Source organism: Garra rufa, chromosome 5 (assembly GCF_049309525.1).
Source record: "Garra rufa chromosome 5, GarRuf1.0, whole genome shotgun sequence".
NCBI classification, from domain to species: Eukaryota; Metazoa; Chordata; class Actinopteri; order Cypriniformes; family Cyprinidae; genus Garra; species Garra rufa.
Genome location: NC_133365.1, coordinates 5,537,043 through 5,560,561, shown reverse-complemented (window position 1 = coordinate 5,560,561; position 23,519 = coordinate 5,537,043). Strand labels below are relative to the sequence as shown.

Genomic DNA, 23,519 nt, shown 5'->3' with positions numbered 1-23,519 from the left:
TTTGTCAATGGCATGCAAGTAAACAGATAAAGTAGATTGATTTTTACTGTTCCACGTGTTTTATTTTGGAAAAAATAAATAAATAAATGAAGTTTTTAATTTAAAATGAGTTAATTTTACATTTTTTATTTAGTTAGTTATTTGCTTTTCAAAAGTGCTGCAGTGCATTCATGTTTAGGAAACCATGCCATAATGTAATATTTAATACAGTTAAAAATGTTAATAAAGACTTACAAATGTACTTATTATATACTTATAAATATTTAAGTTAAAACTCAAAAAAGTAGTTAGAGTACAATAAATCAGTGGTTTTCAACCTGTGGGTCGTGACAGTTTTTCAGGAGGGCCGCCAATTATTATTCACAAAAATAATCATTTTGTTAATAAATACAACAATGTCAAACCAGTAGCTATACTAAACTTCATTAAACAGATACATTATCAACAGAGTCACTGAAAAGGACGAATACAGATGTTTCTTCATTCACAAGAAAGTATAAATCTTAAGCAATACCTGCCTAGAAATACAGCTAAACAAAGAAGTTGTGATTATCGACCACCTTTCCATTTCAGCCTGACATACTGCCCTCAGTGAATGCTTAACACCAACCTGTACATTAGGTCAGTCACACAGATTTTAGTTTATAACGTCTAAGTGTTATGTAAACAAGTCAAGGAGAATTTAATTTATCCGTTTAAATGAAAAGCAAGAGCACTCTCAGCTAAAGCTGTACCAATAGGATATTTCTGAAACAGATCTGGCAAACTATCCAGTGTGTGTTGAGCAATGTAGTCAATCACAGACATGTGTTAATGTCCTGAACTCAATGAACAATCACAGGTGTTTAAGGGAGAGTCCACACACTGCTCAAAACACCGGAGTTTTGTCTAGCGTTTGCAAATCCTCTCATTAAAAAAAAAAAATGAAGACAAGAAAATAATTTTTACTAATCTAGAAAATCCTTCTTGATTTAAGAATTTTCAGATATTTTGGCTGGAAACAAGACAAAAAATCTAAGCTAGAAAAGCATTTTTTGCAGTGATAAATTAGGGCTGAGCGATGTTTAACGAATCAACTTGATAATGTAACTTCAACATGATTCAAGTAACCGTTTCTTTATTAAGCCTCTAGTTAAAGAAATTCTATTCCAAGTACATCAAACATGAAGTTGTCAACATGATGTAAATGTTAAACAAATCACTTGTCCAAACAGGTCTTATACCTATTCTGTTTAGAAATCGTTTGAGGAAAATGCTTTAAAAATCAAGTCAAGGTAATTCAAATTCAAAATGAGTGAAGGTATAGCACCAGTGGACTATTAGTAACTATAAATGTCCTGTAAAAACAAATGAACAGCAGCTTTCAGCCGGTCAGCATCATGCAAACATGAAATATCAGACATACACTGCTTTTCTATTGTTTTTTCTATGTAAACATGGATGTGTTTGACTCTTGCGCTCGCATCTCTTGCGGTGTCTCATGCGTGAACGCCATTATAAAAACACAACACTCAAGTTCAAGTTCACTCCCATTTCCACAATTCATTGATTTCTAAAAAATAAAATTGTGGCAAAATATTACATTCGAACTAATCAACAAAATCTAAAAAAAATGTCCCAGCCCTAATATGAATTAAAAATATATATAAAAATGGGTCAAACCTAGTTCAATCAAATGCTTCAAATTAAATCATTTTATTGTGCAGTGTCCTGGCAGAGAAAAGAGTACAAAGATTGGATTAAATAAAATGTGGTCTAATATTGCACATTATAGTTAATTATGGCAGATGTGTTATACCTACAGAAATGATAAAGCTAAATCTGGCTAAAACACAAAGTATTTCACACCAAGCAATGCTTTTCTCCGTGAGTTTTGTTTTGATGTGTCCTGTGTAAATGCGTGTTAGTGCACACACCTCCTCCAGCTCTTCCTGCGTCTCCTCTTCCATCCTCCTGATGTCCTCCATGCTGAGATCCACCCACTGATCTATCCAGCAGAACAGCTGCCGGTGGAAGTTGGTGAAGATTCTCTTCTCATGCTGAGTAAATGACCACAACACGAAACACAAACCTCTATCATATCATACAGTTAGAACCTAATGGAGACACACAGTATTTACATGATGAAATGTGACCCTGGACCACAAAACCAGTCATAACGGCCCATTTTTATTAAGAATAGGACAATAATTCTGCCCTCCAAAGGGAAAGCGCAGTAACTACACATTTGGTCAAAATTGAGTTAAGGCTTAAAATGGACTTTGTGACAACTGTTCTGTCTCGTGGCAAAGTCTCCTGGTTCAATTTTGTCCCGTTTCAGAGAAATGAGAGTGTCAACATGTTTGACTAGCTGGCGTCAAAACTTTAAAGGCATTTTTCTCAGTTTCAGTGTTGGCGTAGTTACTGCACTTTGCCTTTGGAGGGCAGAATTGGTTGAGATACAACTATTTGAAAATCTGGAATCTAAGGGTTAAAAATATATATATATTGAGAAAATCACCTTTAAAGTTGTTCAAATGAAGTTCTTAGTACTAATCAAAAACTAAGTTTTGACATATTCACAAAATATCTTCATGAAACATGATTTTTTAGCATAAAAGTCTAAATCTATAAATCTAAAATCTATTAAATCTATAAATTTAACCCATACAATGTATCATTGGCTACAAATATAGCTGTGCTACTCATGACTGGTTTTGTGGTCAGATTCACAAAGTACACTTCCTCTAATGACATGGAATACAATATTTTAAGTAGGTATATAAACACTATTTTTTTCCTTCATCAAACATCTCTAAAAAGTGGGATTTTTCATAGTTGTATTCCTAATATACAGAACCAATGTGCTTAAGCTTAAAACCACTTCCAAGGAATGTATGGAGATCTTACCTTGTGAATGAAGCTTTCTACTGTGTTCTGCAGACCCCACCACTTAAACTTGACCGTCAGCAGCTGGTAAGAACACATTCGTGGGCAGTCAGGGTTATTAACCAGCTCTTTCTGAGGGTTCAAACACAAAATAATGACGCTATATAGACCATGCACACATTTAATTAAACATTAAAACAGTACAGAGGTCCTAATCAAAGAATTACATTACGGCTAATTTATTCAGATAATTTCTTGGACAAGTAAAAACATATAAACCAAACACATTAAAAGGCGTTCCACTGCCTAACAAGCCTTGAGCTGCTGGATCTAACCCTCAACACACAAACTGAAGACATCTCTTATTCATATTCATGTGGACACACACGTCTGTGCCAATCACTGGACTGTCTTTTACGGTCTATCAAAGCAGAGCGATTCATCTTCATTAGTTCTCAACCGCAGCACACTTCCGCTAACACACACTTACTCACAGATCTTCGTAGAAACGGCACTAGACATTTTCAAAGACCTGTTTTATAAGGCCACGAAGAAAAACACACAAATTAAATAAACAGTTCAACTTGAAAAGGAATATGTGACCCTGGAGCACAAAACCAGTCTTAAAGGAGTAGTTCACTTTCAGAACAAACATTACCAGATCATGTACTCACCCCCTTGTCATCCAAGATGTTCATGTCTTTCTTTCTTCAGTCGTAAAGAAATTATGTTTTTTGAGGAAAACATTTCAGGATTTCTGTCCCTATAGTGGACTTCTATGGTGCCCTGAGTTTGAACTTCCAAAATGCAGCTTCAAAGGACTCTAAACGATCCCAGCCGAGGAAGAAGAGTCTTATCTAGTGAAACGATTGGTTATTTTCTAAAAACATTTACAATTTATATACTTTTTAATCTCTAAACAGAGTACACACAGAGCTAGACAAAACAAGCATTTGAGGTTAAAAAGTATTTAAATAGTAAAAAAAATTTAGAAAATAACCAATCGTTTTACTAGATAAGACTCTTCTTCCTCGGCTGGGATCGTTTAGAGTCCTCTGAAGCTGCATTTTGTAAGTTCAAACTCAGGGTACCATAGAAGTCCACTATATGGAGAACAATCCTGAAATGTTTCCCTCAAAAAACATAATTTCTTTACGACTGAAGAAAGAAAGACATGAACATCTTGGATGACAAGGGGGTGAGTACATTATCTGGTAATGTTTGTTCTGAAAGTGAACTACTCCTTTAAGTAGCACAGGTATATTTGTACCCAATGATACACTGTATGGGTCAAAATTATTGATTTTTCTTTTATGCCAAAAATCATTAGGATATTAAGTAAAGATTATGTTCCATGAAGATATTTTGTAAGTTTCCTACTAATTTCTAATTTCTGATTAGTAATATGCATTGCTAAGAACTTCATTTGGACAAGGTGATTTTCTTAATAGTTAGTTTTTTTCACCCTCAGATTCCAGATTTTCAAACAGTTGTATCTCGCCTTAATATTGTCCTATCCTAACAAGCTTATTTATTCAGCTTTCAGATTATGTATAAATCTCAACTTCAAAAAATTTATCCTTATGACTGGTTTTGTGGTCCAGGGTATGTTGGTATTTCAAGCCTTAGTTTTTTTTTTTTTAAATACAGACTGAAATACAAGTCATTATTAACTTGACATCCAGTCCATTTATATAAACTGATACATTTAATAAATCAATTGGTCCAGTTTACAAAACTGATCTTGAACAACTAATTCACAGACTGATCTGATTCTTGAGTTCAACCAAAGACTATAGAATACCCTTAAAGGGACTTTGGTTCAACTCACTAAATCCATCCAGCTGCAGGGATTATCAATGGACAACGTCAATTTCAGTACGGAGTATAATCAAATGGAGCAAGTGATTTATATGCTGCCTTTGCCATTCATTCATACATAAATAAATCCTCTAAATCTTTAATTTTGTGTTCTGTGGAAGAAACAGTGATGTTTGGAGGGTGAGAAGAGGGATCTCTACCTTCCAGTTTGGTCCCAGTGGTCCTCGACCGGTCTTCACTGTCTTAAAAACAGCTGGATCCTCATCTGCCTTGTAGTCCTGTATATTAATAGATGAACATCAACCAAGGCTTACTTTGAAATGCATGCACTAAACTTTACTGAATGAGACCAGATGATGGACACCAGTGAATTAAATATAAACCTTCATTTAGTAGATAATCACATTCTAAACCAACTAGTACACAGAGGAGATAGAATAACATTTGGAAAGCTGCTTCACAAAAAAGTATTTTTTTTCCTCACTGTTCTACTCTTCTTTTAATCCCATAGTAAGCAGATTCATTAGGGAATATGTCAAAACTTGTGTCATATAGACTTTAGGTTTTGCCTAATAGAGCCCAAGTCATTAAAAGTGATTCAAGGACAGATGCAGTGAGGTAAGAAGAGGTTAAGAACAGACAGGGAACAAAAAAAAAAAAATAGACTTAATAAACCTGAGAGGGTAGAAACCAGGAGAGATGGTGAGAAAAACAGCTGCTGGTAAAATAAATGGACGAAAAGCATTTAATTTTAACTGGACCTCCAGGGCCTCGCAATTGTAAATAAATCATGATACGCCTCCGGCAAAATAACAACTTCTCAGTTTCTGTACAGTTAGTGAGGCAAACAAGCATTGAGGGCTTGAACACACACACACACACACACACACACACACACACACACACACACACACACACACACACACACACACACACACACACACACACACACACACACACACACACAGCACTGTCACACTGAGAACAAACTGACCTGTTTAATACCAAGTGTGCTGTCTGGAGGCCAAAGTGTGATGACACGCTAACAATGCTTGGTGTGAATTCATGTAAAGCAGAGGTTTGTTTGTGTGCCAGGCTATATAAGCCCTTAATTACTCGAACCCGACTCACGGTTCTCAGCACAACGCCTGCAGCTTTGCCTGAGGCCAGAGCCTGATAGGGCCCAGAGACACGGACGGCCGTACACCAGAGAAAACTGCTTCATTAGACCATAATCCCTCTTTCCCCTCACACAAACACTCCTAACTCGCTAATCAATGGTGGAGGGGAGCATTACATTATTAAAGTGCTTTTCCACCCGCTCACATGCGCACAGATTCCTGAAACCCAAGACATCGTTAAATCGCTCCGGCTTTCTCATATACGTCATTAACTCCACTTGATCAAATCATTAGTAAGAAGTGAAATCTAAAGACGCAAACTGGTACTGAAGAATATCTTATAAGATGTCAAATACATTGCAAGCATATAAATATCAGTTTTTGTAAATCTGTGGATTTACAGAACTCACTTAGACCATGCAGTTTTTATAGAACGCATTCAATATCAGGGGTGCACCGCAATGAAGACTCTTGGCCGAAGCTGAACAAAATTAAACACTGGGCTGAAGGCCGATTACTGAACATGGTTTTTCGTGTTTTTCCCCCATGAATTTAGTCTTTTCCCATTGCATAAATTAAATAGCCAATATTTGCTTTTTACAGTTTTGTCTTGCTTTTCAAAAAAATAAAATCAATTACAAAACAACAATTTAAAAATATTTACTTAACACTGAACATTTTTAACATTCTAGTAGACATTATAGCCTACCAACAAACCACAATTTAACTCAGAATTAATAAGTTAGTAAAATAATATTCTTTAGCCATTTTCAAGAACCCTTCTTGAATCAGGAATGTGTTTTTAATGTACAAATAAATGCAGCCTTGCTGAGCAAAGGAGAATGTTAGAATAAATGTATTAATAGAGCTGCTATAATGATTGTTATCATTATTTTTGTCTTTTTACAGAACAACAGTAAAATACTAACATTTCTGAATGTGGGCTTTTATTTAGTGGTACTTTTTGCAGATTTGTGAATGATTGTCATCTTTGGTCTTTGAACCCTGGCTAAGGAGCTGCTGTCAGAATAAACACAATTGGTGTCTGGTGTATTAGACAACAGAACGTTCTGGAGTTGATTGACTAATGGATGATTTCAGTCATCATACAGTAACCTTTCTCTCCTCATGAAGACATGCGATGCGCTTCTAAACAGTCTCTCGCTGTCGCTGCTGGGAATGATTGTGTCTTTCTCAGTTTTAAATCTTTCCACACTGACCACATGTTTGATCATTAGTGCACGCCTCTGTTTGATCGCTTCACGGCATTGTTTGCTACCATTTATTCAGCCTTTTCGCTTATTCACCGAAAGTGAATGCCAAACTTACAACACAAATTCAATCTATCACTTAGATGATGAAAAAAAATTCCTATTTTCATTTTCTTTGCTGTAGTGAAATTGTGAATCTTTAAAGTCTTGGCATAATAATCTTCATTCAGTCCAAAGCTATTTAATATATTAAAACATACTGGATTACATTACATTACATGTTGCACACATTGAGTGTCTGGGCTCTAAGGACACCTGCAGACAGTGATCACAGGCCCTGAGCACCGCAGCACCACCGCCATCTGCTGGACTGAGGAAACTATGCACTGTGGGCAGATGCATTTAACCCTGTGGGAGTCCTTTGGTTGATAGCAACTATAATGTACAATTTACAAATCAGTCACAATTTGACCAAAAAAAAAGAAAAAAAAAAAGGCATGAGCAGTGAAGGGTTTAAATTCTAAAAAGATCAAAGTGCAAAAAAGACAGACCTACTCACACACAACACTTATGTTCACACATAAACTAATGTGACTGTTAGTAGTGATAAAGTAAATAGTAGTAATTAAATTAATAATTCAGGCACAGCCTGAAGAAACTAAAACATTAAGGAAGTGAAATAAACACACAGTTAAACAGTGTTTACAAATTAGAAAGTTACCAAAAGGAGGTTTACGGGGATTTAGTTCACCTTTGGGTATTCGTTGTTAAAATATGGTTAAGTAGGTTTACACAGAGATAAAGTAAGAAAGAGATTTGTCTGCATTAAAAACAATCAGATGTCCAGGGGTGCGTTTCCATTACATTGACTAAACCTGCTGCTTTACTTTAATTATGATGCACTGTTAAAGAAATCAACCACATAATCATGATGACCGTTTCCTGAAACAATACTGATGCACTTTTGTCGTTCCACCGCTTCAAGTCACTGAACGCATTAATGAAAACATTTCACTGTAGTATCTGTTAGACTAATTAGAAACTTAAACACTAGTAAGACAATCAACAAAATCATGACATATGAATGTGGCTCAATGAATGTCACAGAGGTAACTCACTCAACTAATGGAGTCTAGTCTGAAATATTATCGGCTACAGAATCTTCATGTAGAATACACTTAAGGGTATAGCACTGTTCTAATAGTCCACCTTTGACATTCTAGTAACTTTGAAACTCCACGTCAAACTCTGGTCTTCAGAGGATTGGACTGTCTGCATAAAACATGCTAACATTTTATTTTGATGGAAGTGAATTGACATGCAGTTACAAAATTATATATAGTTAAATGTCTAAAGCGGACTATTGAAATAAAATGTAACCCACTTAAGAATATATTCATTTTGAGAACTGAAATCACTTCTGGGAAATTCAATCTGATTTTTGTATTTTTGACAAAGGAAACTCTGAAAATGATCAAATATACAGCAGGTGTCTAAAGAGGGAGATTCATGTGTGTGTGTGATAGTAAATGAAGCAGATGTGAGTGTAGTTCAGTCAAAGCAGGAGTGGATGAGTGAGAGCTCCATGTAGAGCTGTCCGATCTGTGAACCTGAGGATTGAGGAACACTACTACCACAAATATTACACAGTTATATTGTTTGTGTTCCTTAACCGTGGAACTAACATGTATGTTGGGTTGTTGCATCCTAAGATGCAGGAAACTACATTTAAACTTTCTTTATTGTAACATTTATTATTATTAAGTCGGCTTGAGAAACGATATATTTATCAACTCTATCTCCTCCTAGAGCTTTAACTTTACAAACTCAAACTGAGCCCAGATCTGAGGACTGCTCTGAAGATGCTATCTCTGTTCAAACTGATCAGACTTCATAAAAGATGATTAAAACTGAGAAAATAAAAACATTGAGGGAATGTTCAAATGATCAACACTATTCAAACTCCAACTGACAAAACTCCCACAATCCCTTGAGACTCAATCAAGCTGCCCTTCTATCAACTATTTCTAATCTAATCAAACTCACTTGAACTTGCTAATCATGCTAACAACATGCTAACATGCTACTCATGCTAGAAACATGCTAGAAACATGCTACTCATGCTAGAAACATGCTAGAAACATGCTACTCATGCTAGAAACATGCTAGAAACATGCTACTCATGCTAGAATCATGGTAATCATGTTAGTCACATGCGAGCAACTTGCTAATCATGCTAGAATAATGCTAACAACATGCTAGTAACATGCTACTCATGCTAACTAAACGTTTGGGACCATGTAGGATTTTATTTCTAATCACTCTAATACACTCTAAGTTTTTTTTTTAATTATTATTATAAATGATATTTCACAGTTTTATTTTTTTGCTGCATTACTAAATAAATGCAGGCTTGGTGAGCAAAAGAGAAAGACTGAGCTTTTGAACAACAGTGCCCCAAAAGTTCAAACAACAACTTTGATGAAGAAGACAGTTGAGTTTGCATTTGACTGATCAACACATCAGCATCTCATTTATTAAAGTTCTCCATCAATCGACAGTAATACCATTGACTTCACTGGCTTTTAGTCAAACTTGATCAAGTTTACCGCCACCTAAATGCAAACACAACCCTTGAAAAATGACTAAATAAACTTGAAGCCAATTAAAACATTACAGTCTTTCAGGAAATATTATTAATGACTCATCTTGTATGCATTAATGCTAATTTTTGTCCAATAAAACTTCATTACTGCCAATTATCATTTTGACAGGCTGAGACATTTATGCTTAAAAATGTAAATCCATTTCACACAACCTTTAAATTTGCCATTACTTTAACACAACCAAGATGAGATATTGTCATTTGTTGCTACTAACAAACACAGTTCTTTGATATTACCACCAGAGCACTTACCGTTACAACTGGGGCAAACATTAACAGCATACAAGAGAAAAAAAACATAGGATTAGATTAATTGTCCAAATCTAAAGTAGATATGGATACAACAGATGAAGATTTGATTTTAAAGCAGTTTACTGGGAGATGAATATTTGTCCTGTGCACATCTTTGTGTGATGCAGAACTGATCAGCTTGTTACACTGCAAAAAAAAATGCTTTTCTAGCTTTGATTTTTTTGTCTGGTTTCCAGCCAAAATATCTAAAAAGTCTTAAATCAAGAAGGATTTTCTAGACAAGTAAAAAAAAAAAAATAAACCTTGTTTTCAGAAAAACAAGTCAAAATTAAGTGAGTTTTTGTTTAGAACAAGCAAAATAATCTGCCAATAGGGTAAGCAAAAAAAAAAAAATCTTATTTCAAAGAGAAAACAAGTTTATTTGTCTTACCCCATTGGCATCGTTTCAAGCAAAAATGCACTTCATTTTGACCTGATTTTTTGAAAACAAGACAATAATTTTTACTCATCTAGAAAATCCTTCTTGATTTAAGACTTTTTAGATATTTTGGCTGGAAACCAGACAAAAAAATCTAAGCTAGAAAAGCATTTTTTGCAGTGTATAAAGTTTAGCACTCACTGGTTCTGCAGTAAGGGAAGGCATTCAAGACATCTTCGTGGAACATCAGCGATCCTTCAGGAGCAATCACCTTCACAAAGTGTCCAGCAGAACATTCAGAATTAAACCTCTGCTGATGTGGGAATTGTTGAAATGCTCCTAATATTACTGTCCTCCAAAGGCAAAGTGCAGTAACTACACATTTTTTTCAAAATTGAGTTATGGCTTAAAATGGACTTTGTAACAACTGTTTTGTCTCGTGGCAAAGTCTCCTGGTTCAATTTTGTCCTATTTCAGAGAAACGAGAGCGTCAACATGTTTGACTAGCTGATGTAAAAATTTTAAAGGCACTTTTTTTCAGTTTCAGTGTTGGCGTAGTTACTGCACTTTGCCTTTGGAGGGCAGAATATGTGGTCAAATTGTACTAAGTTTTAAGCCAAGCTTCTCTGCAGTCTTACAGCATTGCTGATATGTGCATGTACCTTTTGAGATGGTATATTTTGTGTGTGTATTGTCCTCTCTCGCCATCCTTCTCATAGGGCTCATTCTTCAAAATCCCAATGCCCTCTCCTCCGCCGGTCTCATTCTTACTGGCTTCTGCCGCAGAATACAGCTGCCCCACCTGATACTGAAACACAACACAATAGACAACAACATTCAGCCTATGTTTAGAAAATATGTCACTGCATACTGGACAATGGGTCTACACACTCCTGTTAGTCACCATCAGTGTTGGGGGAAACGCATTACAACTAACACTAGTTATTACTTTTTCCAAGTAACTAGTAAAGTAACACATTACTTTTTAATTGACTTTTTAATTGGAAAATATCTGAGTTACTTTTTCAAATAAGTAACACCAGTTACTTTTCCCTCATTTATTGATTAAAAGCTCTCCTGTCCTCATGTGGAGATAAATTGTGACTAAGATGTTACTTTAGTTCTAGAATAAATGTGAACATGCATTAATTCATCTCACTCACTAAAAAACAGATCCAGAGTTCTTCAAAATGAATAAAAACACTGAAATTCAACACAAACCTGCAATAGTTAAATATGTTCAATAATACAAATATCCTTTATGTATTTAATCCCATTTTATTAACCGATGTCTTTGCTGCCGACCTTCGATGATCCAATTCATCCATACTAATAAGCACAAATGACTAAAGATATTCGAACATTTGTTTTCCTTTTTTTTTATTGCTGAAGAGTTGACATTTGTTCTTCTGTGGTCTACTGTACAGACGTGAATCTACTTTTCTCTAAGCCTGAGGCTTTTGCTGTGAAAAGGCTTTTACATTTGACAAAAATAGAACTTTTTATATTAAAAACAAACAAGCAAGCCCTGGCCAGATTTAAAAAGTAACGCAAAAGTAACGCAACACATTACTTTCCATAAAAAGTAACTAAGTAACATAATTAGTTACTTTTTAAGGGAGTAACCCAATATTGTAACGCATCACTTTTAAAAGTAACTTTCCCCAACACTGATTATAAACATCATACTCTTAAATATAGATGAGTATTACACATATTGTAATTGTGGTAAAGTATTGTGGCATTTAGTTATCTGTGTAACGTATATGTGTATCTCCTTCCTGAGCAAACATGAAGTAATATCAGAATACAGTCACTCAACTTCTTTTTACCCCATGTGAAAAATGAAAAAGAACTGTTTCAAATACATCAAGGCCTTGAGTGTCAGTGTTGGGATCCTGCTTCACTGTGGCTTGAGTTTATTTTGAGGTGCGTCAGTCCTTGAAGCTCTACAGGGATCATCAGAAGCGTGTTCCGTCCTGAACTCTGGAGCTCCAGCCGGTTGTAGTTTAGAACTTCCTATGACTGCTTCATTCAACAGCCGTGAGATGTGTTCTGATATCACACTGGGGGCAAGAATATATTGATGCAACTGGTTTAAATGGCTGTTTCAGTGAAGTCTCAATGCAAACTACAAACTGAGCCAGATTGCAAAGGTGAGTATTATTTTTTCCTCTCTATTTCTGAGTATGTTACCCTTCCTATCAGAATTAATCATTTAATGTGAACTGCTCCCAAGAAGAAATCTGCCCGATGGTCACAGTCAAGAACTTCACCCACACCCTAATGTCACATTTGATATTTTCAGGGTATTTCTTGGTATTACACTATATTCTCCTCTAAATAATGAACCATTAATTACTATGCAAAATCATTTTTAAAAAGTATTTAAAACAAAAATTAATGCAGCAATAAAGCAAAAAAAAAAAATGTTTAAAATCCAGTGGAGGCAGGATTAAAGAAATAAAGAAAATGATATGTAGTTGATGAAAACAGTGTTTTCAGACATAATTACCCATTCTGTCCGACTTTTATTAGGTTTGGGATTTGGATATGTATTTAGACATTATCAAAGACTACTTTTTGTCAAAGTTTAGATTTTTGTTTAGTTTTGGCATTATTATTGCAGTGAAACCTGATCTGTCACGTTTGTTCGCCAAAAACTAATTCAAACATCAAATGTCAATCAAAAATGTAACAACATTAAACAGCAACGCTTGATCAGAGCTTGTTCCATCATGCTGTGATCTGATATTTTAATTAAACTATTTATATACACAAGATTCCTTTTTTTTTTTATTGACCTTAAATATGACACCTTTGTGTGTTTGCGGTTTACATCGAGTAAAAAAAAAAAAAAAAAAAAGTAGAGGTATCCAAATACATTCCTTTGGATTTGACCCTGGACACACACAATACCAGTGTAGAAAAGACATTTATTTGAAGTGTAGTGTGTTCTGTACGACACGATGACTATGTAACAACCATTCAGTCCCATTGACGCCAACAGCCACAAGATCCTCTTCATCTTCAGTGCAGAGCGACATGAGTGGCTGTGACCATGGCAACAGGACCTTGAGAAAAGTGTAACTGTATGCAAATGAGCAGCAGCTGAAAGGAGGTGTCCCAATACTGTTGTCAATATAGTGTATAAGCACCAGAATATATGCTGCCCGTCACAGACGGTGTCTGTCGCTCATATCACCAGAGGAGGTCACCATCTCTGCACTGAAAACCAACCGCATCATGAGAGTTTGCAGAGCGCTGGCTGATAATCGTGTAGAACGCTGTCAGAGTAATAAAACACGGCACTGACTGTAAACTCTGGTATTCAGGAGTATCTAGTGAAATGTTTCCATTTAAAAACACACTCCTCCGTTCTCATGTAGAGACGAGTAACAGACTGACATCAACTTCACGATCAGGTCAGGTGACACGAGGATGTGGAGGATGTGGACTGTGGGGTGTTCAGCAACATGACAGTGTTTTCGTCTTCTTCCACAGACTCATGTTCAGGTGGAGTGTGTTTGCGGTGTTAGTCGGTCCTCTTACGGTGGTCACCACTTGCCCCTCTTGCTCCAGTCTTTCGGTGTGAAATGCAAACATTTGGAGTCGATACGGAGGTGCCGCTTCTGCATGGCCCGCTCGTGACCATCCACTATGTCCTCTGATAATGTGAGGATATACTGACCCTGCAGCCAAACACAAAAACACAACTCACTTAAACACAGAACTACCAAATGCAATGCTCTGTTCAGTCTTTACAATATGTTCTTAAAGCCCTGCACAAATAAAACTAACGTTACAGTTCAAATACAGGTTGATAAACTAAATGTTTTATAAAATAAAAAAACTTTAAATGCCTTTAAAAGCCTTTAAACCATTTTAAAGAGAAATTATAAAAAGTAAACGATTATGTACAGGTGCATCTCAAAAAAAAAATTTGAATATAGTGAAAAAGGTTTTTTTTTTGGCAACTCATTTCAAAAACTTAAACTTTAGTTCATATATACTAGATTCATGTAAAGTAAAACATTTTAAAAGTTAAGTTTGTTGTTGTTATTATGGTTTCAAAGAACAAGATATAGCCAGAATTTATACTGTAGCGACAGTCATTTGATGAAACTCAAATGTAAATATTCTAAAATTTTGAGATTCTGGATTTTTGACTTTCATGAGCTGTAAGCTCTAATCATCAAAATTATATATATATTAAAAAAAAAAAAACTTTTAAATTGTTTTACTTTGCATGTAACAAATCTAAAATATATAAAAGTTTCAGTTTTTGAAATATGTTAGAAAAAACAAATAACTTACAATATTCACATTTTCTGAGATGCACCTGTATATAAATTTAAAACACTATACCTAACCCTTATTTTCCTAATTGTTTAGATTTTCACATTACAACACTACACGCTGCATACAAATATGGTGCGTTTACTTTAGACAAATATTTGCAATATTTAAGACAAACATACAAAACTCCTCACTATTTCAATGTTTTGATGTCAGAATGCTGTATTTTGTCATGATTCATTAACAGCCGATCAATCGTTTAGCATAAAGGTGCTTTATTCACTGACTGTGAAATAGTTGACTAATCACATTAAGCCATATCAGAACTCCTGTTTTTCCATCCCCAAATTTAAGACCTCTTGAAATCATACTTACAACTTTTCTTATACCATTAAGGATATTTAAGTTTTTTATTTTTTTTATTTTAGACATTAAGAAGCCATGGGTAAATCTGAAAACAAGCATCTAAGGATTGCTTACCTTATAATAATTGATAAGGTTGAGGTACTGAAGAGTTGATATCACATCCTCCTTCTTGACACTGGTGATCTCACTGATCTCACTGAGAGAATAAACAAAGGATAGAACATTAAAAAACCCAACCCTACAGTGTAGGGTATATAGTGATAAAACTCTCCCTTTAAAAACATTCTTCTCTAATATGTCCAAAAAATTAACCTTTTTTAATTCAAAGAAATGTTTCCTATTCATATATATCAGAGCTTAATTTTTGATTAGTAATATGCATTGCTAAGAACTTCATTTGGACAATTTTAAAGGTGATTTTCTCAATATTTGGATTTTCTTGCACTCTCAGATTGCAGATATTCAAACAGTTGTATCTCAGCCAAATATTGTCCTATCCTAACAAACCATACATCAGTGGTAAACTTGACCCTTATGACTGTTTTTGTGGTCCAGGATCACATATTTGACTTTACTTTTTTTTCTTACAGTGATGAAAATTGGGGGTGTGGTGTTAAAAATACTGAAACCTAATACCAATTTCAAAACCACAGGTTAAAAAATAAATAAAATTGTGAGAATAAGATTCAGAGTTATAGTACACAAATAGAGTTTTTGGTTCAGATTTCTGACTTGTCAATAAAAGTGAAGACAGATGGTGAGACCTACTTGATGGTGATCTGTGGCCGTTCTCCGTTCTCTGGTTTGAGGCTCATGAGGATCTCCAGAATGGTCTGAGACCAGTATGAGCGATAGGACAGCAGACCCAGATCAGACAGAGGCTTCTCTGGAGTACCTGTCTTTGCTTCTACTTTCGAGAGCTCATAACCTGACAGACGCCAACAGAAAACAACTTTTATTACTTGAAGACGTTCGCTTCTACTACCCACTGATTATTCTGAGCAATCGTTTAGAACACACTGTAGAAACATGCGCCTCAGGAAAGACCCGATAACGGCAGGATACTCACTGAACTCAATCAGCAGTTTGCCGTAGCCTCTCCTCTGGTACGGCGGTAACGTCAGAATACAGGCCACGTTATAGTCTTCTGTTGATTCCTTTTCCTTTAATGGGAGGAAACACACACCATAAAAACACAACACTATTATACAAGAAAAGAAACCAGCTAAAACATAAAACCATTAGAATATCACTGCGATAAACCTTTAGTTATTAGGGTTAGCAATCTACTGATCTGCTACTTCAACTTTTTCTTCTTCGACTACATTTCTGAACGCCGCTCCTCATAGAGCTTTCAAACTAGAAGCACTAAACTCTTCAGACTGATCCCACTTATAGTTTATCAAATTGAAGATTAAAAATCCCATAAACTCACACTGACGGAATGTTAGAAACATGCTAATCATCTAATCTCTCTATTTAAAGTTCAAAACTTAAACTCTCAAGCCAACCTAAAGTTTGTCTTGAAGACATAATGCTGGTGGCTCCTGCACTAACGTAAGGAGAACTGTAGTTTACCTTGGAGAAGTAGCCGACGATGTGGAAACCCTTGGAGTCGTACTCCGTCATCACGTAGAAGAGGAAAGGATCTGTGTCGTAGTACAGGGTCTTGTGGTCCAGGAAGCATTTGGCCAGCAAACACAAATTCTGTGAATATGACTGTGGGGTGAGAGAAGAGGAAAAAAGAAACAAGCTCAAATGTATTTCACGATTCAATTTAATTCCGCATGTTCAGTTTAGGCACACTAGCAATCCTCACTCCAGTAGAAGAAGTGTTTTCTGTCTGATCAGTCGGATCTAAACATGAATCATTAAGTAGAGGTTACCCACCTTGTTTTTCCTGCCATCAATTTCAAAAAAGGATATAGTTCCTTTACGATAGATCTCATTTCCTGGAGGGTGCCGAAGGTTGCATTTTGTCTGTAAATGTTAAAGACAGATATGTGGACGTGTGTGGATGTTCACTATGAGACTCGAGCGTCTTGTATAAATGTGTCTGGACTCAGCTGCTTACAAACAGAAAAGACTAAATGCAGCTGGCAAAAAAATTAATTAAATATGAAAAAAAAACTGATTTTATATGTACATATAATTTTTAAATAACCAACTTTAAACATGCAAGTTTAATATAAACATTAATTTATATAATCTGTTTTACTGATTGGAAATCTCATTACACTGAAGTTAATTATTATACCTATAACAAAAATCTCATATATACACTGCTGCTCAAACAAATGTTTTTTCTCTTATGCTCATCAAAGTTCCATTATTTGATCAAAACTACAGAAAAGGTAATATTCTGAAATATTATTGCAATTCAAAATAACAGTTTTTATTTTATTATAGTTTAAAATATAATTTATTTCTGTGATGCAAAGCTGAATTTTTAATTATCCGTTACTCCAGTCTTCAGCGTCACATGATCCTTCAGAAATCATTCTAATATACTGATTTATTATCTGTTGGAAACAGTTGTGCCGCTTAATATTTTTTCAAATCTGTGATACTTTTTTCATGATTCTTTGATGAATAAAGAACAGCATTCATTCAAAATAGAAATCTTTTCTAACAATATCAGTCTTTACTCTGACTTTATCAATTCAACACATCCTTGCAGAATAAAATTATTAATTTCTTTCGAAAAGAGAAGGAAAGAAACGATGTACTGACCCCAAACTTTGAACGAGGCATTTATTGTTACAAAAGTTTTCCATTTTATATAAATGCTGTTCTTTTTAACATTTTATTTAATCAAAGAATCCTGAATAAAGTATCACAGGTTACATAAAATATTAAGCCAGTTTCCAACACTGATAATAAATCAGTACATTAGAATGATTTCTGAAGGATCGTGTGACACTGAAGACTGGAGTAATGGATGATGAAAATTCAGCTTTGATCACAGAAATAAATTCTACTTTAAAATATATTAAAACAGAAAACACAAATTTAAATTGCATTAACATTTCACAATATTATTTTTTCTGTATTTTTAATCAAATAAACACAGGCTTGATGAACAGAACACTTCCCAAACTTTTGAGTAGCAGAGTGTGCATATGTGATAAAAATCAAAACTCATATGATGCTGTGATCATGTTGAATATTCTCTCCAGCTCTTACCAGGTGTCTCTGTAGACACTTGAGGCTCTTGAGGTACTTGAGGCAGAATTCACAGAGATAGAGGATGGGGATGGTGGTGAGCTCCTGCGGATACGGAGAGAAGTACCAGGGCTTCAGTCTGTGGCGGCCCAGCTCAATGCAGTCGATGTTCTTCATCCGCGTGACGATATCGTCGTGACTGCGGTCCGACACCAAACTGCCGGTCATGCGAGGAGCGGACGGGATGCCGTCAGAACTGTCCTGGGAATCCTGAGAGCGGACAGCAGAATTACAGAGACACCATCTAACAGCAGTAAATGGAAAAAGGCAGACATCCTATGCATTCAAAACTAATCTCTGATCTGGATTATACTGCATGGTTACACTCTTGAGTTCATTCATCTTGTTTACCCATTTATTATTACCCAATGACCTAAAAACACACCTAGTGAATTAAACAGTATCATCTTCCATAAGCTAAGTAAAAACCACATTATTTACAAGATCCAATGATTTTCTAGCTAAATGTCTATAGTTTGAGCTGCACACGTTTGTCTAGGCCTCCACTTTAACAGACACACACAATAAAGGCAATGGGAAGTAAAGGAGCCGGACCTCTCCTGGCGGCAAAAAGACGGTGGAGCAGCGAGGGTTGTTATTCTGGAACACCTTTACCATCTGACAGAAAAACACAAGTGGATGCAAAGCTTTGGGACATTTTAAGTGAGAGTGGAGGAAAACAGGTCAAAGAAAATAAATCATGAATCGGGGAAACATTTGTTTGATGATTAGGGGACAATGGGACTCATTTTTTATATTTGCATTCAACAGATTAAAAATGTAGTGTTTTACAAGCTAGGCACAAAAGGGCTCACTTTTCATTTTATTATTATTATTATTAAGCCAAGACACTGCAGGTGAATAGGGTAAAAAAAATAACTAATAGTTATCACCTTACTTACTCAGTGGATTGGTTACATTGATAATTGTAAACAGTTTTCTAGAAATGTCAGGTTTAAATATGCAAATGAGGTATTATTTAATTAAATATGCTCTAATTTGCTTATATTTCTAGTACAAAAATCTAAACACTGGATGAAGTCGGTTTCAAAATTCTTGTTTTTTTTCTTGACATGTTAGAGTCAAATGTTTTTACAGAGGCATAATTCAGAAAAACTTAGAACACTATATTTTTTTTTTTTTTTTGAGGAATAAAAAGTATAAAATCAAGCTAATTCTATCTGAACAAATCCCTCTGTAAAAACCTTCAGGATATAGACAGGAATACAAATGTAAAGTGTGGTGTGTGTAAGTGCTGCTGAAGTGGAGATTAATGGCTCAGTGTAGCAGAAAAAACTCATTTGGAGAAAACGGCTTTTAGTAATTGAAATCTATTGACACAAAAAGATAAAGTGCTACAAAAGAAACACTTAACAGTGTCTTTTGGGTGTTTTTTCTTTCCACTAGTCTGAAAAAACACTTCATGAAAAACCAAAAACAGTGTTTTTGCCTGCAGTGTCTGCCCTTAATCGATCAGATTAGACAGGATGTGCTAACTCTATGCCAGCTACTTCTAGGCAAATATCAATGAAATGTGTAATGTTTGATTGTAGGAATATTTAATAAGTGTTCAATATAAGGTGCATCGTGTTGGAACTAAGACGAGTTTGCAAATTGAGTCGCAGGCCTACCTCGTCCGTCCCGCCACAAGTTTTCCTTTTTCTCCCCGGCTGAGAAGGAATAATTCGACGTGTTGTGCCATTCTTCCAGAAGAAATCAGCAAAGGGGGAAAGAAGAGAAAATTAAATCAACATTAAGACAATAAGCTCTCAGCATATTCTTTATGTTCTGATCATTAAACAGCAGAGATGAATTTAACTAGCAGAGCTTCAATAATTTGAGAGGAGGTAGTTAGTGTTTACTGTGGTGAGAGCGGTCAGCTGCTCGTGTTCTTCTCTGGATTTAATGCTGAAGGTGGAGTCTCTGATGGCCGGATAGACCGCCGCTTGAGTGACCTCTGTAGAGCTGGGAAGAGAAGGCACTGGAGTCGCTGCGCTCACTTGAGTCGCCAAACACACAGACTCTGCTTTTCTCTTCTGAAACACCAATCAGAAACACGGATAACTTTCTCAGCATAGGAAATGAAGCACAACATTCTTAAAAGATTGGAAAACCCCTCATCATTATTACTATGCTAGGGTGTAATAGGCGGTTCTTATGTTATCTAAGGTGTGATGAGTGGGTTTTAGTATGTTGTTAGAGTGTTCTGTTCCTTAGTGGCCCATATTAAAAGCTCCCACAACAAGTCTGCTTGATTTTCTAGTCCCTAGATGCAGCTTGGGTCTCTCCTTCAGTCTGAATGCCCACCAAACTCTCATTATTAACTAATCACCACTAACAGCTGATGAAGAATAATAATAAAACAAGTGAACTCCAGCCACTTACCTCACGATAATGAGTGATGAGGATATATTATGTCATGACAAATATGGAAAATGCTTTCATATTCACTACCAGTCACAAATGTGGATTTTTGAGCATTTTTGAAAGTGGTCTCTTATTATTTTAAAATGAAATTAATTCCTGTGATGCCAAAACTGATGTTCTAAAAAAAAAAAAAGGAAAAAAAAAAAAAAAAAGAAAGACAGAAAAAAAAAACTATGATTCAGAAAGGATGCAATAACTTGATCAAAAGGTGACAGCAAAAACATTTCAGATTTAAATTTCAAATTGCTGTTCTGAACAAAATGCATTTTCAATTGGCTTTTTTTTACAACAATTGTGCACCAATACTAATTGATCATTAAAGAACTGAACTTCATTAAAATGATTTCTGAAAAATCATGCGAAACACTGAAAACTGGAGTAAAATTCAGCTTTGCCATCCAATATATAGAAAAAGGAGTGGTTGTTTTAAATTACTACTACTCAAAAACATTATAAAATCGTAATGATTCCAAACATTTCACTGGTAATGAACATTCATGTTGGAGAACGACAACGGCTACGTTTACATGCAACCAAATAATCCGGTTTATATGTGGATGAATATTAATTCTGATGTTAAAAACAAATATAGAAACAGTGCAGGAGAGTGGCTATTATGTGCAAACTGTAAGAAACTTTCTCTATATGTCCAAAAAAATATTTACCTAAGCTTGTGGCATAAATGTGCACATCAACCCGATCACTTTATTGCATGTTTATGTAAACACTACATTCAGATTCATCAATCCGAATGAATTTAGTCTGATTGAACCAAAACTTGTGCATGTAAACATAGCCACTGAATAGATTTGAAAATAATAATAATAATAATGCAACAGATATCATGACTGTATTTTACATTCAGAGCTGTGTATAGCATGGCAGCTGTTAAGAATATTATCTTATTATAAGGACAGATCACCCAAAATGAAAACTGTCATCATTTACAATGTACACATTGATTCAAACTTTTAACACAACATTTGGAAGACTACTCTATTCAATCTAATTTAATAAAATTGGAGACCACTGACCTTCAGTGAAAAAACAACAGAACAGCATGAGGAGAGTAACTGATGACAGAATTCTCATTTCTTGGTGAACTAACCCTATAACAGCGCCGACATTATCCTCATAAATGTTCAAGCTGCTCGCCAATCAACAATGCAAACTGAGACGAGGCAAAAATTGCATCCCTCACACTTATTGCAAAGTGTAATGTAAGATTTTTTGTTTGTTTTGTTTCACAAATTCAGCCCATTGATTGAAAGCTGCTTGTGGACAGATTGAGTCTCATTGGTGTACAATGGGCGGGTTTGTCTGTACCGGTGTGGGGAGGGTTTTGCCTCTTGAAGGAGCTGAAGCAGACTGAACGCTGAGATCTAGACTCTTCCTCTGAATTTGAACAGAAAGGAAGACAGGTTGGTACAGGATCACAACTCTATGTGACACAGTGAAGATCAACCACTGAGGAGGAGGTGGGTAACACATATCAAAGACATCCTACTGCTGTAGATTGCAGATTGGAAATAAGCATTAAAATGAGGCTCTTACCACATCTCTCTCTGGGGAGCTGGGACGGGACCCCGGGAGGCCGTTCTTCGTCGGGGTCTTTGCCTCCTTTTTGGGAAACTGGAGCTTCTTCATGTCCAGACGGTCTGGAGTCACCCATTCATCCAGTCGCTTATTAACTTAAACAAATCAAGTAAATACATTTCCTTAAAGATAGCAAAAAAGGTGAAAACTAAAATTATATTTGTGAGACAAGTAGATGATGTATAAAGGCAGTTGGTTAATACTCACAGTCAATATAGTGGACATAATAAAGCTTTCTCCCAGGAATGTCTTTGACGCTGAGAATCTCAGCCAACGCTTCGAACAAATAAAAGGATGAATGAACATTCAGACAGCTGAAAGCAGATCAGAAACATCTAACATAGCCATGTTCCCTTGTTAGAAACATTTGGTGGCTGGTTTATTGCTGGTTTTCACTTTCAAAAAAATGCTTGTCTTTGATTTTTTTGTCTTGTTTACAGCCAAAATATTTAAACATTCTTAAAACAAGAAGCATTTTCTAGACAAGTAAAACAAACAAAATAATCCGCCAATGGGGTAAGGAAAAAACAGAAAACAGCTTATTATTTAGATTGTTTCAAGCAAAAACACACTTTATTTTGACTTCATTTTTCTTAAAACAACCCAATAATGTTTACTCGTCTAGAAAATGTTTCTTGATTTAAGAATTTGTAAATATTTTGTTCGGAAACAAGAGAAAATCAAAGTAAGAAAAGCATTTTTGCAAGATATAACTTAACTTAATGGGGATTTAAAATGCAATATTAACTATGCCATATTGAACAGACCACACTCATAAAAAGTCCAACAATAGTATGTTTAATGTGCAGCATGTAAGTTCTATTGCTATTCGAGCATCTCAGGACAGCAGCACTAATGCATCACATCTATAATAACGACTGACTAACGTCCGAAAACGGTGAACGTAAGGAAACAGTCCCTAACTAAACGAACCAGCAGTAATATTTTAATTCACACTTGAGTGCCAGAGAGCTATTCTGAGTGAGAGCAGCCGCGAGTCTTTTGTTTACAATCGATGATGAGGATCTTGAGGATCTGTGGTGCTGATACTTACGCCACTCGTCTTCATTTTCTTGGTTTTTTCGCAGCACCGGAAGCCGGCAGCCTTCGATGATTTCGACCTGTGGAGAGATAATGCCTTCATAAACCACCGCGAACAATGTCAACAGGGCGAATGCGTTTTAAAACAGCATTCAGACTACAGATGAGAGCATCTTACCGAGGAGTCCGCCATCTTAATCACAGAACGC

The 23,519-nt window shown here is 35.6% G+C and overlaps 2 protein-coding genes across 4 annotated transcripts in view; both read right to left on the bottom strand.

The window, feature by feature from the left end:
* LOC141334391 (phosphatidylinositol transfer protein beta isoform-like) overlaps positions 1-13,403 on the bottom strand; it is a 19,137-nt gene extending 5,734 nt beyond the window's left edge. The window contains exons 1-5 of the mRNA XM_073839453.1: positions 13,320-13,403; positions 11,019-11,164; positions 4,890-4,974; positions 2,890-3,000; positions 1,917-2,039 (exon numbers count right to left, since the gene is read on the bottom strand). Coding sequence (XP_073695554.1) covers positions 1,917-2,039; positions 2,890-3,000; positions 4,890-4,974; positions 11,019-11,164; positions 13,320-13,403 — 549 coding nt within the window. The remainder of the gene's footprint in view (positions 1-1,916; positions 2,040-2,889; positions 3,001-4,889; positions 4,975-11,018; positions 11,165-13,319) is intronic.
* Positions 13,273-23,519, bottom strand: kat5b (K(lysine) acetyltransferase 5b). Of its 3 annotated transcripts, XM_073840648.1 has the most exons (15): positions 23,489-23,519; positions 23,324-23,390; positions 22,477-22,545; positions 22,228-22,364; positions 22,000-22,068; positions 20,109-20,282; positions 19,878-19,949; positions 18,802-18,864; positions 18,208-18,456; positions 16,912-17,001; positions 16,600-16,740; positions 16,091-16,184; positions 15,790-15,949; positions 15,136-15,217; positions 13,273-14,048 (listed from the first exon to the last, which is right to left on the bottom strand). In XM_073840648.1, exons 1-15 carry the CDS (start codon positions 23,501-23,503, stop codon positions 13,914-13,916), a joined length of 1,617 nt encoding a protein of 538 aa, XP_073696749.1. In that variant the 5' UTR covers positions 23,504-23,519; the 3' UTR covers positions 13,273-13,913. The 3 variants fall into 3 exon arrangements, with proteins under 3 accessions (XP_073696749.1, XP_073696750.1, XP_073696751.1); XM_073840649.1 differs by lacking the exon at positions 18,802-18,864; XM_073840650.1 differs by lacking the exon at positions 22,000-22,068.